This window comes from Lycorma delicatula, chromosome 3 (genome assembly GCF_047948215.1).
Source record: "Lycorma delicatula isolate Av1 chromosome 3, ASM4794821v1, whole genome shotgun sequence".
In the NCBI taxonomy this organism is placed as follows: domain Eukaryota; kingdom Metazoa; phylum Arthropoda; class Insecta; order Hemiptera; family Fulgoridae; genus Lycorma; species Lycorma delicatula.
Genome location: NC_134457.1, coordinates 55,833,625 through 55,851,160, shown reverse-complemented (window position 1 = coordinate 55,851,160; position 17,536 = coordinate 55,833,625). Strand labels below are relative to the sequence as shown.

The 17,536-nt window shown below is 26.6% G+C and overlaps 1 protein-coding gene across 4 annotated transcripts in view; it reads right to left on the bottom strand.

Moving 5' to 3' along the window:
• Positions 1 to 15,086, bottom strand: part of nAChRalpha6 (nicotinic acetylcholine receptor alpha6) — a 387,283-nt gene extending 372,197 nt beyond the window's left edge. The window contains exon 1 of one of the 4 annotated variants that reach the window (XM_075359830.1): positions 14,893 to 15,086. In XM_075359830.1, coding sequence (XP_075215945.1) covers positions 14,893 to 14,941 — 49 coding nt within the window. In that variant the 5' untranslated portion in view covers positions 14,942 to 15,086. The remainder of the gene's footprint in view (positions 1 to 14,892) is intronic. The other 3 variants (XM_075359828.1, XM_075359827.1, XM_075359829.1) reach the window with 3 other exon arrangements.
• Positions 15,087 to 17,536: the final 2,450 nt, after the last annotated feature.

Here is a 17,536-nt window from a genome sequence, read left to right as displayed (position 1 = left end):
CAAATGTCTAAATCATAGTGGCCGCTATGCAGAGAAATAGTGTAACTATGTATGTACTTGTTACAAATAAAAAAAAAATTATTTTCACTGTGGTTTTAATTTCGTGACGGATCGGACCTTGAAAATATATAACCCTCGTAATATTAAGCAATCTGTTGTGTATAGGGGTATAGTTTTGATCTAAGAGCCATGTATCTTGTTTATATAAACAATGTTAATACAGATAAAAATGGAATAAAGATCGTTAGAAATTCTTAAGTACAGAAAACAAACCTAATTTTGATTTTATTAAGTTTAGTTTTTTTTTTTATGCTGGGCTTTGTATTTTATATTAAGATGATTACTTGTAAAGCGAATAAAGGTTTCCCTAAAAGTAAACACAATAATTTTAAATAATAAAAAATATATTATTTGAAATTTGAGACCTTTACAGCCAGTTCATAAGATGTGCAAAATGGAAAAATAAAACTGATAAAATTATTAAAAAAAAAAAAATTATTATTTTATAAGAATAGTACACCTCAATTATTTTATTTCATATAAACATTGATATAAAAATGTTATAAAATTAAAATATAATTAGTTAACTTAAGTAAAACATGATGATTATTTATCAGTTGAAAATTATTTTTACCATTTATGGGTTGGTTTATCAAATATATATTCTTACAACAATATTAAAATAAAAATATTAATTATTATATTTGATATACCTATATCTAATTTAAAACTATAATTAACTTATCTTTATAAGGAAAAATATAAAAATAATTCTTATAATTAATTTTTGTTGAAAAATTTATGTATTTTTAGAATCACTAAATTCATCTGATGGATCTTCAAATATTAATAGGAGAGAACAAACATATATGTTCTCTCCTATTAATATTGGAATACTATGGAATACTAGATTCTTGCTTAGTAAAAGTAAATTGGCACTCAGCATTTTATTTAAAATATAAAAAAACTCTCACGCCGTTCCAAGCATAAAAATGTAAATAATAGAGCTAAAAAATGGAAATTTAAGTTTTAAATGCTAACTAAAACTAATCACAGCCTATAGCCAGTCTACTAAGAATTAAGACACCTATTATTTTTACAGTAGTTTATTATTCATTGAAATAAATTAAATCTACCTAAGCTGAATTTAATAGCTGCTACTTTTGCATGATGAACATAACAGATTTTCAACTTCAAAGGTAAATTAAATAAAAAAAAAAAAAAAACACTCAGAATGTTGTGAAAATATGTTAAATAAAGAACTTAAGAAACAATAAGTCGCAAAGTTTTTCAGCATCGACAATAATATTTTTGCATAATTAAAAAAAAATAATTTTTTCTGTTTAAAGCACTTCACTGCTGTTCAAGAAATCCTAATCAGAATATGGTATTAGAATGTATGGAAGTCGAGAGTTCCAGCGTTCAAGTCCTAGTAAAGCCAGCTATTTATACACAGACTTGAATACTAGATCGTGGATACCGGTGTTCTTTGGTGGTTGGGTTTCAATTAACCACACATCTCAGGTATGGTCGAACTGAGAATGTACAAGACTACACTTCATTCACACTCATACATATCATCCTCATTCATCCTCTGAAGTATTATCTAAACGGTAGTTACCGTAGGCTAAACAGGAAAAAGAAATAATATGGTATTAATGATTTTCAATTAATATAATCGTATTTATGGTGATCCTACGAAGTAATGCAGCTACATGTTAATTGATACTTTAAAAACAAACGACGTAGCTATTAAATAATTGTAATAAAATAATACTTCAATAGACGTCCAGAAATTTACTTTTTGTACAGTTGTCACATCATCTTCTTTGTTAATTATTACTTTTTTTTTCATTTTAGGTAGATTTCATTAGAACGCTACCTATTGTAATAGGTGCCTTGATTCCACTTCCGGAAAATTTCAACATATCTTCGCGTTTCACATCCCCCAGACCCCAAAACCACTGTTAGCTCAAAAGTTTATATATATATATATCTTTCTTGTGGACACGATAACTGCCAATTTTGCGCCAATCACTTCGAATTTATTCATAAAATAAAACGACGTTAGTGGGCAAAATTAGACCTTGGGGGTGCAAATGGGGGGCTATTTCGTAAAAACAAAATATCGCTATAAATTTCTTATTAAGTAGAATATGGAGTTCGCTTAAAGTTATGTAGTAAAACTTATGTTTAGGCCAGGGCCTAAAACTTATGTAAGTAAAGTTTTTTTATATCACTAACCATTGGCTCTGAGGGTGGAAAAATGGGGTTTTAAAGCCAAAAAAAAAAAATGAATATCTTCCTTAATAAGCACAGTATCGAATCGTTTTAAATTGGTCGTTAGTACTCTAAATCTTACCTAAAACTTTTGTCTGAAACAATTCTTGATGTGATCAACACAAGAAAAATTGCAATTTTTTGCTTACAGCAAGGGGTGTCCAAAATAAAAAAAAAACCAGATAAAACAATATCGCTATATCTTATTAAGTAAAATATCGAATTCTTTTAAAGCTCCTACTATTCTTTGGATAAGGGCCCAAATAGTATGTAAGCAAAGTTTTTTTATATCACCAACCATTGGCCTAGGGTTGAGAGGTGAAAAAATGGGGTTTCGAAGACAAAAACGAATCATACTTCCCTTAATGGGCACACTATAGAATCGGTTTATAATCGATTAGAATCGTTAGTCCTTGAAACATTACCTAAAACTTTCGTCTGCAACAATTTTTGATATGACCAAACCTTACGGCAAGAGATGACCAAAATGTTGCTGGAATTGTAAGAACATGTAGCTTGTCGTATGCTAAACATGCAACCATTGTCGTATTGAATAAATTTTAATTTTTCTTAACTTTAAAGTGGAAATCATTTTTATCCCCTACATAGCACCGGTGAAATCTACCTCCGCCTTCCAGCGTGCCGAAAGGGATTTTTTATTTTAATTTTAATGTACTGAAATTACTTATTTGTTGCTTTATAGTATACCTTTAGTTCAGTAGAGCTTGTGTGTGTACGTAAGTAAAGTTTATTGTACTTTTTATAACCTATAACATTACTTTATTTCCTGTTTTTATATTATTTGATTCTGAAATAACTCGTATGTTTGGATGCATAAAACAATTTCTAAGTAAATTTACAAAACATGATAACAAGAAAAATAAATTAAATATCACTAGAAAATATAAAGTTAATACATTACTTTTCATCATAAATGAGATGTTGTTTACAAAATATATGAATATATCCATAAATGTTCTGCAAACAATAATTTATTGAATAATCATGAATAACGGTATAATTTTAGTGTAATAAAAGGGAGAATTTTTAAAATTAATCATAATAAAATGCATTACGCACCCACCAAACTGTAACACTCTGTTTACATATTAGTAAAATAATGCTCTGAATTATTGTCATAAATTTTTATGCTGCTGCATTCCGAAGTAGTTTACCCTCAAGAACTAAAATATATTTTTATAGGATATATAACAAGATTACGACAAAGATAGAACTAAAATATATGAATATTATCGCATTCAGAACTAAATCTTTTTAATTTATAATACGTACATAATATTCGTATAAATGGAATCGTTGAAGAAAAAAAAAATTATACAGTAAGTTTTTGAAATAAGTAATAGATAACAAAATAAATAAAAAAGTTAAAACCTGTAGAAATTATATTTCTTCCAATAATTTCTAGAAAAAGAAAGAAAAACAGATGATCATGTTAAGGAAGAACAAATTATTTATTATTTTAGATGGTTCATGAAAGATTTATTTACGAAAAGAATAATTTACGAAATAGACAAAAGTAATTTGAAAAGAAATTAAACTTAATTTCAGTTGGAAGCTGACAACAAAAAGAGATTAATTTATTATATTATTAACACCAGATTAAGGAGAATACAATTGATAATTCCGGAGGAATGCCTTCAACTATTATAAATATAAAAATTTTATTAAAATTGATAAAAAAAATATAAATCTAGATAAATTTAATAAATTAAAAAGTTATTAGAAGTGAAACAGATGGTACTTTAGAAATAGTTAAATATATTTATTTTTCTTTTTGCCCGAGTGATCCTATAGAAAACAACTTAGAGATTTAAATTTTATTTGAATTCAACAATTAGATTTAATGAAACCTTTAAGTTCGTTGCGTTTAGTAAAACCTTCTTTTTTGTAAAATTAAAGCTAATAGTCTATAAATTTATAATATAGCCAAAATATGACAACATGTAGTAAAAAATAATTATCAGAGGAAACAGAAATACGAAAAAATATGTACGTTCCCCATACATGTTCCATCTCTGATACTGTTCAATGCAAATTCTGATGAAATCCTCGAAAAAGCCTTTTAAAGAAAAATAATCTAAATAAATGCGAGTTGAATCCAGATTATTAACATAGGTAGACGAATATTACACAGTGGTTTTAGCAGAATGTAGGAGATTTGTACAGTTCGAAAAACAATGGTCAGGTGTGGTGATAATAGTATGGTTTAACACATTTACTGGAAAAATATTTTTATGATGATCTCGAAAATCTATTGAAATAACAAAACTCTCGCAGTCAATGGTATTTGAATAAAACAAAGTGAAAAGCATACGAACCTGTGGATAGCAGTTGACTTCACTAAAATCTACCTACTCGTAAACAAAATAAAATCGGAGAAAGCGCTAGAGAATTTTATCAAAATGAAAGAAGTTCATACTTCTTTCTTAGCAGAGATGTGACCGTACATTTTAAGACTGATTTGTGGAGCTGATACTACTCTTATTTATAAACTAAAAATGTGAGAATTGAATATAATATTAAAAAAAAATTATTTGAAATGTGGTTTTATAGACGAATCTTCACAACACTGTGACAAAGTGTATTGAAAGGTTTGTGTTTTGTGAAGAATACGAAAAAAGCAGAAATTTTTGAAAAAATTTAAGAACAGTAAAGTTATCACATTTTAATGATATAGTACACGGAAAAATATGTTCTATATAGCGCTTGATAATGTAGGAGAGGATCCAAGGAAGCGGAAGTGAAGGAAGAAAAAAAATACCAAGGTTGCATAACGTGAAAGAATAGTTCTTATGTACACTGAATAACCTGTTCAGAACAGGTGCTTCAAAAAAGAGAATTTCCATAATTGCCAACCTACCTCGAGGAGTTGGAATCTAACGAAGAAGAAATGTTTGCCACTTTAAAATGCACAAATGAAAATTAATAAAGATTCATTTTACTTAAAATAAAACTGAATATCAAAGCAGAAAAAATGTAGATCAAGGAATAATTTATTCATTTTTTAGAACGTAAAATATCCCTTAAGTAATAAGTCTTAGTAAAACTTCTGCCATCATTTTTCTTAGAAATAAGTTTTCCAAGTATACAAAGTAAAAATTAGCCCCATAGAGTTTTTTTTCTGAATTTTCAGCTGTTAATAGAAGAAAAACAGTACAGTGCATTTTAAAGTGGCACAAAAATATAAACACGGATTTATATGCGTAGATTGTGTATTAGAATGATTAATTATGTAAATGTTTTTTGAAAATTTTATTTAAAGAATGTGGAGTATCGACAGACTTCATATATAACTTGACAACAGAATATAACAGACTGAATGATCCAAAAATATTTACTCTTGCTAAATGCTTTAACTTATTAAAAAAAATCATCGGACTCAACAGACATACCTTTGAAAGGTTTTCGAAAAAAATCATTGGTTCCAAGTCTCTATACTTAACATTTTTATTTTTAATGATTTTTCTAATATTTTATTGTTAAACTATAAGTTTGACATTAAAAATTATTATTCTATTAAAGATGAGATAAGAAATAATTTTCTAACATTATTAGAGAATTTGTGAATAGTAACTTTCCATACTTAAATAGAAGTTTTATTGTTAACATTTTACTATTTAAATTACTAAGTCTCCAAACTGAAATGGAAATAGTTTACAACTGTTGCGCAGATACAGATAGATTTAAGATAAAATAATAATTTTTTATTCAAATAAAAGAAAATATTATTGTCTGAGTGTTTTAAACAGGTTTTTTTCTGACAAAGCACCATAGCAATAGATAGAATTTGTGAATTTAATATTTTTTGACCGGTTGCCATTATACCACTAACAGGATAAGAAGAAAGAAAAACCTCTAAGCAGTTATAAAATTAGCTGATAATAAAGTATAAAAAATTTCGAATCAATTTTTCAAAAGTACAATACACTTTACCCAACAACAGAAATAACTGTTCTGTAAAAACACATCTTGTTTTTAAATGATTTTTAAAAAAAAAAACCTTGTGGTTTGATATAGTGCTTCTAATTCAACTTTGTCAGTAATTGCCGGTGAGAGCAGCCTATTTTTTGAAAATTTATGATTTTACGTTACTTTTTCGTAATAAATTAATATATAAAAATTTATATAAATTGTTTAAAATCAATTTTGAAATTGCGTGTATTCGTCGTCGATGTTTTTTCTATAATCAATAAAATCTAAGAGGTAAACAGGAAATATATGAAACCTCAGAAAGGTTCCATTTATTTGTTTACGTATTTCAGATTATTAGCTATTTAAGAAATATTCATCATATTTGAATATCGAGATGAAAATGATTCACAGATGTATTTCATATCGGTTGTTTGTACAATACGTAGAACAATTAATATCTGTCTCTCTTATGTCAGTCACTGACATAACAAAGACTGACGCTGTCTCGCTATTTATTCCTCCTCACATTAGGATTTTTTATAAAAACCATTTGATATTATTGTTACCCTGATTTGATGTTTGGCCAAGTTTCATTAAAATAAACGACTGGAATAAAATCCTCCGATTTTGATGAATAAGACAAAACTCGAATACACAAGCGTATAAATAGAATATTTATGGTATTGTTTAAGAATAGAATAAAATAAATGTTAATATACAGTAATAATTATTTACATTAATTATTATTTGAAAGTAAAAAAAAAACAAATTTCAAAGTTACCGTGTAACTGATAGGTGGGCAGCTGTTTACAGGTTTTGACTAGTTCATTTTTGAAACTTTTTTTTCTGTTTAGCCTCCGGAATCACCGTAAGGTACTACTTCAGAGGATGAATGAGGATGATATGTATGAATGTAAATAAGTATGTAAAAGACATATACATATGTCTTGTACATATGTACAAGAAATATGTATATGTCTTGTACAGTCTCAGGTCAACCGTTCCTCAGATGTGTGGTTAATTGAAACCCAACCACCAAAGAACACTGGTATCCACGATCTAGTATTTAAATCCGTATAAAAGTCAAGTGCCTTCCTTCACTAGGATTTGAACTTTAGAACTCTCGACTTTGAAATCAGCTGATTTATGATGACGAGTTAACCACTAGACCCATTTTTGACACTGGTTATAATGTTCTTACTGTGTGTTCTTTATGTCCAGTAGCATGAGATTAATAATTATAATTTTGTATAATTAAAAAAGCTAAGCCCAAATATACCAAAAAGAAAAAATCAAGAAAAATAAGATTTAAGAGGTAATTTAAATAACTACAATTCTTTTTTACCGTTAAACTGAATTATGATAATAATTATAACTTAATTGTACAAAAATCTAGATATTTTTATTATAGAGGTTTGAAAAAAACTGTAACAAAGCAGACTACAACATCAAAGTTATGGTAACTTCTCTGAGGAATCTATTTCATATAGAAACAGAATATTTGCTTTCAGCAAACAACAAATAGCGAATAGCAAATAAGGTAATAGAGAACGTTAAGTATAGAAAGATTGAAAGCATACACTTCCGGCCATATTTACATAGTAAATCACCCAATACCCACAATTATAATAAAACAAATATCTATATTTACTAGTGGTTTAAACGCTGTTTTAGTTGATGTAATAAATTTTTCTTGTTTCTCAATTTATCTGAATAAAGGTTATTTTAGCATAAAATGATTTACGTTTTCCCTATTTTAAAATATAAATATAAACATAAAACAAACTTTTATCAGGTAATACATGTATATAAAAGAGATTATATATATTATATAAACAGTATTTATTCACACAAGATATACATATATATATATATATATATATATATATATATATATATATATATATAATACCTTTAATCATATAAATATAAGAAAAATCAATGATAATGGAATCAAAGTACAGTTTATTATGGAAACAGATTATAATTTTGGTTTTTACAATATATCAAATTAACTGTTTTCCATTTTATAAAGCTTAATAGTTGCCTGTAATAAATTGAAAACTCAAGAAATTTTCGATTAAAATGTTAAAACCTTGATATTTCTGATAGTTAAAAATCTTGAACTCAGAGCAAATAGAGCTTCAAACGTTTGCTGCTATTGGGTTTAAGAAAACAAGAGTTAAAAATTCAACAATGAACTTTAATTAACTGGAATAATTTTATTTAACACGGCTCTATTATAAAAATATATATATTATAATTCCGCTTACCAACCAATCTAATTAATTATTATGTTCTAGCGCTTTCGGAAGTTATTTTTCCTTCTTTAGGAACATCTGATAAACTTGTATATAAGTATTCACTTCGCATATTAATTTGATGAAAATTAAAATTAAAATAAAATTTCCATAAATATAACAATCGATAACTAAACGATCGATTGTTATATGTATGGAAATTTTATTTTAATCTACATCAAATTAATATGTGAAGTGAATACTTGTATACAAGTTTATCAGATATTCCTGAAGATGGAAAAATAACTTCCGAAAGCGCTAGAACATAATTATTACATTGGTTGGTAAGCGGAATTATAATTTATATATTTTTATATTTAATAAATTAGTTTATTTTTAATGAAAACAGTCTTATTTTAACAGTTTTTATAAAATAAAAAATTGAAAACGGAAATAATTTGCTTGGCTATTTCTTTAACTAGTTTTCTAGTCAGATAATTGAAATAAAAGGATGAAACTAAAATTAAAAAAAAGTTTTTTTAATAATACATTATTCGACCCGTTAATTAAAAATTTGCGTTTTTGACATGCCCAGATTATCATAGTACTTTGTGGTTTTTTCCTTTTTTACCAATAATTCATTATTTTTCGTTGTTTTATTTTTATTCTGCTTGGATAATGGTTTAAGTGATTTACACTTGTTTTATGCATGAAGTTGATGCCCAATGGAGATATTTAATATACCCGCTGAGTTGTCATTTTTTTCTTTTTTATAAACAATGATAATTCACCACTGTTTGTGGTTAATGGTAACGATTTAACGAATGACATGGACAGTACAGTAGAATGCAGCTGAGTGATATCGGTAAAAAAAGGTTGCATAAATATGTCAAAGAAAAAATTTGTATTCTGAATAAACCAGTTAACCACACAATTCAAGCTTCAAGAAAAATAAAAGTGAGTAATAAAACTAAAATGCAATAACTAACATTAGTAAAAATGTCTTAATATCATTTTTGTTATTTTTCTACCCCATTCCCACCAATAGAAGGAGACCAGCAAAAATTATATGATCTTTTTTTTCTCCTTCCACAAAAAAAAAAAGATTAATTATTTCAGTAAAAGAATCGAGATAATTTAGTAATTATTGAATGTAATCTTGGGTTTATTTTAACTCTGGTTTCTTTTTGTTGAGTTTGAAAATTTTATTAGTTATGCCGTTCAATGTTGATTGTTTGTATCTAATTTGGTTGAAGAAGAAATTATTGCAAAAGAACATATAAAGTTTAAAAGGTCCTTCATAAAAGGAATAATTGAGAATTTAGCAAGCAGATTTAACATTTGAAATAAAATATTAACGCCGATTAGAAAAAGACTTAGAAAAATGTTTAATTACAAATAATATCAAAGAACCAAAAGATACAAATTTATTCCTTAGGAAAGCCATTCTTAAACAGAAGATTGAAGCGATAATAAATAGACGATTTAGAAAAAATACGTATATTATATATAAAGAAATAAAGAACCAATCTAATAACTGATAATAAATATATAAGTAAATAAAGGCAAACTAAAGTGATAAAATTAGATAAATAAGCAAATTGAGAATGTTAAATAAAATAAAATCTGACTTACATATTAAGTAAGCATAAAAGTAAAGGACGTATTAAATAAAGTTTTCTTGTTAATTTAAAATTCAACTGAAGAAATTTTGGGTTATTGATGTTCACTTTTCTTAAGGAAGTGATATGTTAGAAAGAATTAGTTACTATTGTGCTAATAACTAAATATTAATAACTTTTAAAAAGTTATACGTATACTTTATTCCCGGTCGAAATAAAATTAATAGAGGGCCTTTCGTTCGATTTTAAAAATGAAATGTAGGATAACTAAAAACAAATAAACATTTAATATATAAATAATAGATATTTATAGTAGGCAAATTATTTTTACAAAGCGAAAAAATTAGTAAAAAAAAAAATCATTGTAATATTCCTAGCCATATTTTTAAAACTTTTAACTGACTTACATAGGAAAGTAATTTTTTTTCTCTTTAATTTCTTGCTAATAATTTTTACTAATTATACATAATCTTATCTTCAGGAAATTACGAAGAAAAAGGAGTGTATGTTTATATAAAAAAAAAATATATTTTTTACTTAACTGATGATTTTTTTCCTTAAAATTAAAATGTTTTAATTTTTTTTAAATTTCAACGGTTAAAGGCAACATTTGATTCAAAATTAGTACAAGGCCTGTGGAAATGTAAACTAAGATTATGGTCAGTTATTATTGTTCTATTTTTTTTTATTATTTTTTTAGTAGTTAATACTGATGAATAAATTATTTTGAAATTTCATGAATACATATCCTAAATCCAAGTCCTTGAAAAAGTACCACTTAATTGTATACATTGCATTCATTATTAAATAAAAATAACTGATTTAAGTAGATTATCAATATGAAAGATCAATTTTAAATGCTATTTTTTTCGTATAAGCCTATTCATAGCAAGAATATTATAATTTAATTTACCAGTAATAAATTGCTAAAAATAGTTTTTTTTTAAATTACCCTTATAAACCAGTTTGATGATTTTTGATAGCTATATCAATTCAGAAGATATGTGAAGGCATAAATATGTCGAATATTACAGATTAAATTTTTGGAGCGATTAAAAACGAAAAAATTTGCAAAAATCCACATTGCAAGTTGTAATCAATTAATAAGTGAATATGCTGATCGCCGTGGCAGAGTGGTAGAGCCTAGGCCTTTCATCCATAGGACCCGGGTTCCGTTTGGCTAACCACAATAGTAGTTGAGCCAGTAATCTCATAAAAAAAGTAAGGAATATGTAAATAAATAATTTATTTTAAATATATAAATATATTTTAAATACATAAATATATTTTAAATACATAAATATATTTTTATTTTAGTCATTAATTACGTTTTTAAGAAAAATGAAAAGTTTATATCACCTAATAATAAACTTACCCAAACTAAGAAATATATAAAATGAATAGACAGAAAAATACTCTTTTACATCAATATTTACGGTATTTTATAACCATCACAGGGTCCATGCACAACGTATAAATTTGTTGGTTGAAATGTGTATAACTCAAAATTCTATGCAGAGTAATAATTTAATTAATTGTAACTTATTATCCAGTTATAAATGGCGATATCAAACTAAAACGAACGACTCCCTTATTAAAAGTTATGTAATTATTCATTTGTCACAAAGTTCAATTTCTCGTAAATTCAGCGATCTCATTAAGAAATTCACATAATCCGGATATAAGTCCAATCTCTAAATCGGAAGTATAATTTCAAACGTGTCAGCTTATTAATATCGCCGCATTAGTTTAATCGAGTGTAATAATACGGTAGATCAGCGTAGCAGGTATTTGATCGAATAGTATAGGTTCATCAAACATTATAACGGATGTGATGTGCAATATAAATTATTATAGTGATTTCGCGGTGCATTAATCTTCGTATTCGATAACCCTTCTTTCTACATTTCACTTAAAAATTTCATTCTTTAAAAAGAGATACATTTTATTAAATAAAATGTATCGTATATTAGTTAGTTCATAAATGTATCAGATTTATTCAATTTTCAAATTGAGGGAAGAATATTTTAATTGAGTAATTATTGTCCTAAGAAAATTTTAAAATAATTAAATAATTATAATAAAGAAAAAACGTCACAAATTAAATAGACAAAGCTTTCAAAAAAGAAAATTTATGTTGATTATGTTAGATAGGATTATAAAATTATAAAAAAAATACTTGGCTTTAGAAATAAATGTAAATATTAATTATATAAAATTTTAAAGACATATAACATACACTTGATATTTTATTCGCAGACGATTCTTATAATATTTGATCAATTTTCATTATTAGAATCTCTAGGCTATATAAAACATGTTTTATTTATAAAAACCAAAAATAATTTTTGGATCTTTGACCACTATTACCACTATTTATTGCTAAAAAATACTCCAATCATCTCTATATAGAATTCAGTTAAATACAATAAATATATACATACAATAAATAAATAAAATTAACTAGGTTTTTATACTTTATTACACATTTTTAAAATAATTCGTTTTTATTAAGATTGGAATTCATTTTTATACTAACGATAAACTAAATTATATTAAAAAAAATAATAATAATTAATTAAAAATTTATATTAATACAATCAGCCCCTCATAAGCTTAACGAGTTAGCCGACACAAAATAAAAAAAAAATTTTCAACAATTAACAATTAGAGAAATATCTGTAGTACGTGACTGATTGCTTTGCCTTTTATCTCAATTTAAAACTGTGCACGAATTATTTAATGAAAAAACAACTACATTTTGATTACTGCGCAGTAGTTGTATCGGTACTAATGAGCGTGCGAGAAAGAGAATTTTAGTTTGTAGAATACTGGCTAATGACCGTAGTTTACGACGAGTTGGGATTGTTGATTCATACTGACAAAGATTATAACTCTTTGTGACTTATCCAGATAAGATTTACGCGTATTAAATAAATTTTTAATCTAAAAACAATTTTTTTTTTAAATTGCAAATTTAAAATTTAAAATTTTAATATGATTTATTTAAAATTTAATAAATTTAGACTAATATAATGTTAAAAAAATAAGTTTATGTGTTAGGAAGACATTTTTATTTCTTCTCAATGTATTCAAAACAATGAAACAATCAAAATCAATTGAATAAACCGATGATGTAAATTGGAATTTGCAAAAAAAAAAGCTATCTTTGATATATAAGAAAATTAATAGGCTGCTGATAAATTTTTACATTAAATTCTTGATAATTGCTACCACTAGGTTGTTTGTATAACAAAACAGAATCAAAAAAAAAAATTAATCTTGTTGGATGAATTTATTTATAATTAATTACAATATATTAATAATATTAGCTGTAATATAATAGAAATAAATTAATTATCAACAATTTTTAAACGTTAACTGTTATGTCTGTAAATTACTTTAATCAAAAAAGAAGTTTTGTATAAAAAGAAAAATATTTTTAACTAGTTTTAAGAATCAAGAAAAAATTTTAAGTATTTTAAACATTAAGGTATTACATGAAAACGAATTTCCAAGAGGAAATACAATTTCTGATGAAATTTGGAATTTATTAAATTCAATATTATAATTTGCTCGTTTGTTATAACCATAATAAAAATAGCCACACTTAAAATTACCAGCAATGGGATATATTATTTTGTTAAGCTAGTGTTTTTTTTTTTTTTTGTTAAAAGGATTTATTAATAATTCTTAAAAATATAATAATATACCATCTACAAACTGTTTTAATAAAATAAAATAATTATTTAAAAAAATTACAAGTTTTTTAATGAATTGCACAGACAATTGTTATCTAATCATTATGAAACCCCCACCCATATAGGATAAAAATGGAAAAGTCAATATTCATATGTTTCATTTAAATAAATGCAAAATTAGAAATTCACAATATGTTATTACGAGTACTTTTATTATCAATGATAATGTTTTCATAAAATAATTATTTTTTTGCTTATTTATTATTATTAAAATAAAAAAAAATAAATTACTGGTAGAGAAAATTGAAAGATAGCAATTTCATGATAGAAGAGAAGAAAGGAAAGAGATCTTTACGAATACAGTGAAAACTATTACAGCCTTTAATAAATTGTGTTCATTGAATATAAATAATTCACCGAATAATTAAATTCTAAACTTAATAATTTCATTGGAAACTTTATGTTGTATTAAATTTTTCTCCCCAAGGTATTTATCTAATAATAATTAATTATCACAGAGATTAATTTTTATAAGTAATAAATTATAACCAGGAAAATACAAAATACGTTAAGACTGTTTTAATAAGTAAATTAATTTTCATCTGCAGCCTTTTAATGGTTTTGAACTACAAAGCAATATATCTTCATCGATATTTTATATTATATCTCAAAATGAATAAAACTTGAAAAGGCAAATTCATTTTAAAATGATAATATTGCCAAGTAATTGTTTTTATTAAATATAAAATTCTAATTCTAATTAATTAAATCTGAAAATTTCAATTTCCACATTATAACTAAATTTGAAAAATTCTTTAACATCTTAAAATTTTGATTTCAGACTTTCTACGTAATGCAGGATATATGAAGGCGTGGCTTCAAAACTGATAACGCACCTGTTAGAGGCCGTTTCATGTAAACAGTACGACAACAGCGAGTCTAGGCTATACGTAACATAATGGTCGCTTCAGTTATTAGAGACCTGTGGAATCGTATTAATAAAAAAATAACAAATCTAAATTTAACTTTTTAAAAACTAATAATAAAATCATAATTTAACAATATAAAAAAAGCAAAAAAATTACATATTTTAAAAAATAATAAAATTTAACTGACTCTGGAATACTACGTGGAGAAGAAGAGCTATACAGAGGATGTGGGACATCTCTAGCCCTGCTAGGTGATAGTTCAGCTGGAGACAGGGTTTAGCCGGCGTGGAGGCCCCATGTCGAGCGTGGGGCGGTCCTGGCTCCACTGAGCTCCACAGATGCAGTCCACCCTCCCGGTCGAGACCTGAAAGTCCCTCATGCGTCCCACATTTCCCTCTGTTGCCAGCCGCTTACCGTCTCCGTTTGATTTACATGTAGAAAACAAACGTATCCAATAATTTAAAATTATTCTTACTGAATAATAAAGGTAATTATGTAAGATAATATTCCTAACAATTACTTAAACTAAATCCAGGTAAAAGTGATTAAATTTAATAAACTTAAGTAATAATATAAGATTTATAGCAAATGGTCTATTGTCTTGTTAGTTTTTAAAAGAAGATTTGTACGTGTATAAAATTCATAAAACTTTTAATTTAATTTTTTTTTTAATTATTTTTCTTTTGAGTTTTTTATTTACTGTGTGTGTTTTTAATTGAAAAAATTGATTTTTAATATTATATCTATTATACGATTTATCAACACATATTGGCTCGGTTATTTATTTGATAAACTTAAAGTTAGACGTTTAAAGAAACTATTGTTTATATTTTTCTCTTACTTTATATTATGTTATTTAAAATAAAAATAATACACATCAAATAATATTCATTTAATAAATTAAATTACGTTAAGATTGCTTAAATTGGATTAGTAAATATAATAAAGAAATAAAACAAGGTTGTCTATAGAACAAGACTAGAAGAAAAAATATCCCTAAAAAGTTGTCATTTGCAAAAAAAATACTGTGCTGAGATTTTTTTGAAATTATTACACTGAAAAAAATTTTTACATTAAAAATAATAATCATGCACTTATAAAACAAAGAAGAAAGATTTTATTAGGGAAATCTACATTAGACTGCAGTCATTGATTGTAATCAACTTACCTTTAGCAAATACCTTAAAATAAAGGACCTACCCACCTTTCACCAATTAAAAATATTTCTAAACCAGTGAAATTAGAAATTCAGACATATATAAACTGTATTATGCAGACAACCCAGACATGCTAAGAAAATGGAATTACGATATGAAAGCTGTATTTTGATCCCTATACCACTAAATAGTGACTGCAAATTAGGTATTTGCTCTTACTTCCAGCACGTAAGAAGATTTCCAAAAAAGGTTAGAAACAGAAGTGGCATTCGTATATTTATTTATCTTCTGCATATGATACTGTCTGGAGACACGGACTATTAAATAAACTAATAGGGGTAATCAAGTGCAAAATGTTTAATAACATCATCAGTGAGGTGTTCATAAATAGACAGATCACGATAAATCTTTGTGAGGCTTAAATTAGGCCAAGAATACTAAACTTGCCTCAGAGATATGTTCTTGCATCTTTGTTGTCCAAACTATACATAAGTTATTTACCACCAACTAAATCCATGAGATTCATGTACGCGGATAATATTGCTCCCTGCACATTGTAAAACATTCAGCGAGTGTAAAATGACGATTTAGGAGAATCTGAGATTTTTGGTATATATTTCCACAACTGGGAACTGAAACCTAATCCAAATAAAACGCCGCTTCCATTTAAGTAATAGAGATGACAGAAAGTTGCTAAAAATCTCATTTGTGGGAAAAGAAATGCGACATAATCAAACCCTGAAGTACCTCGGCGTGACGTTTAATAGAGCTCTGATTTACAAGCATAATGAATATTACTGCAAATTTAAGAACTTGAGGTAATTAATTCATAAGCTGGCTGGAAGCACCTGGGGAGCGGATGCAAAGTACTTCGAACATCAGCATTAGCTATGGCATATTCTGTGCAGAATATGATTGAATAGCTGCCATACTTATAAGAAGGATATCGAATTAAATAAAATCATCAGAACAATTATTGGTAGTCTCCTTCACCCCAACTGGATACCTCCAAGTACTGGCTAATATACCTCCAAGTACTGGCTATTATACCTCCAGCACACCTTAGGTGCCAGAATGCCCGGGTGCTGCTCTGGAAAAGACTACCGATGCTGTGGTATTAGCTGATCCGCCATTGACAGTCATGTTGACTGTCGGTGCATCAACTAATCGGTCTTTGCAAACTAGGAAAGTTGTATGGGAACTGGTGCATAAGCTTAAAGAATAGGAATTTAATAACAAACAACAACGGCAGATCTCTGGACGAAAACTACGGCTGCCAATGGTTAAAGGCGGTGCACGTGCAAGTGACGGTCTCTAGCCTGCCAAAACAGTTGTAGTGCAGACTTAATCGCGTAAGAACTGGGTATGGTTGATGTAATTATCTTATGAACACCTATGGGACATGTCACCTACAGCTGATTGTGAATGTGGTGGGTGAGTCAACCACTCCAAATTATTAATTAACATTCTAATTAATTACAGCCGACAGCGTACATACAAGGGAAATCCACAAGATGTATATCGAACTACCCTACCAGGAGATGAATGGCTGAAAAAACTAGATGTTGATTTGTAGCTATATTGAAATTTATACATAACCTATTTAAATATTATAAATACATTTGCTGTTTATTATACTTACTTGAATGTCCAGTATTAATAACTTGGACACAG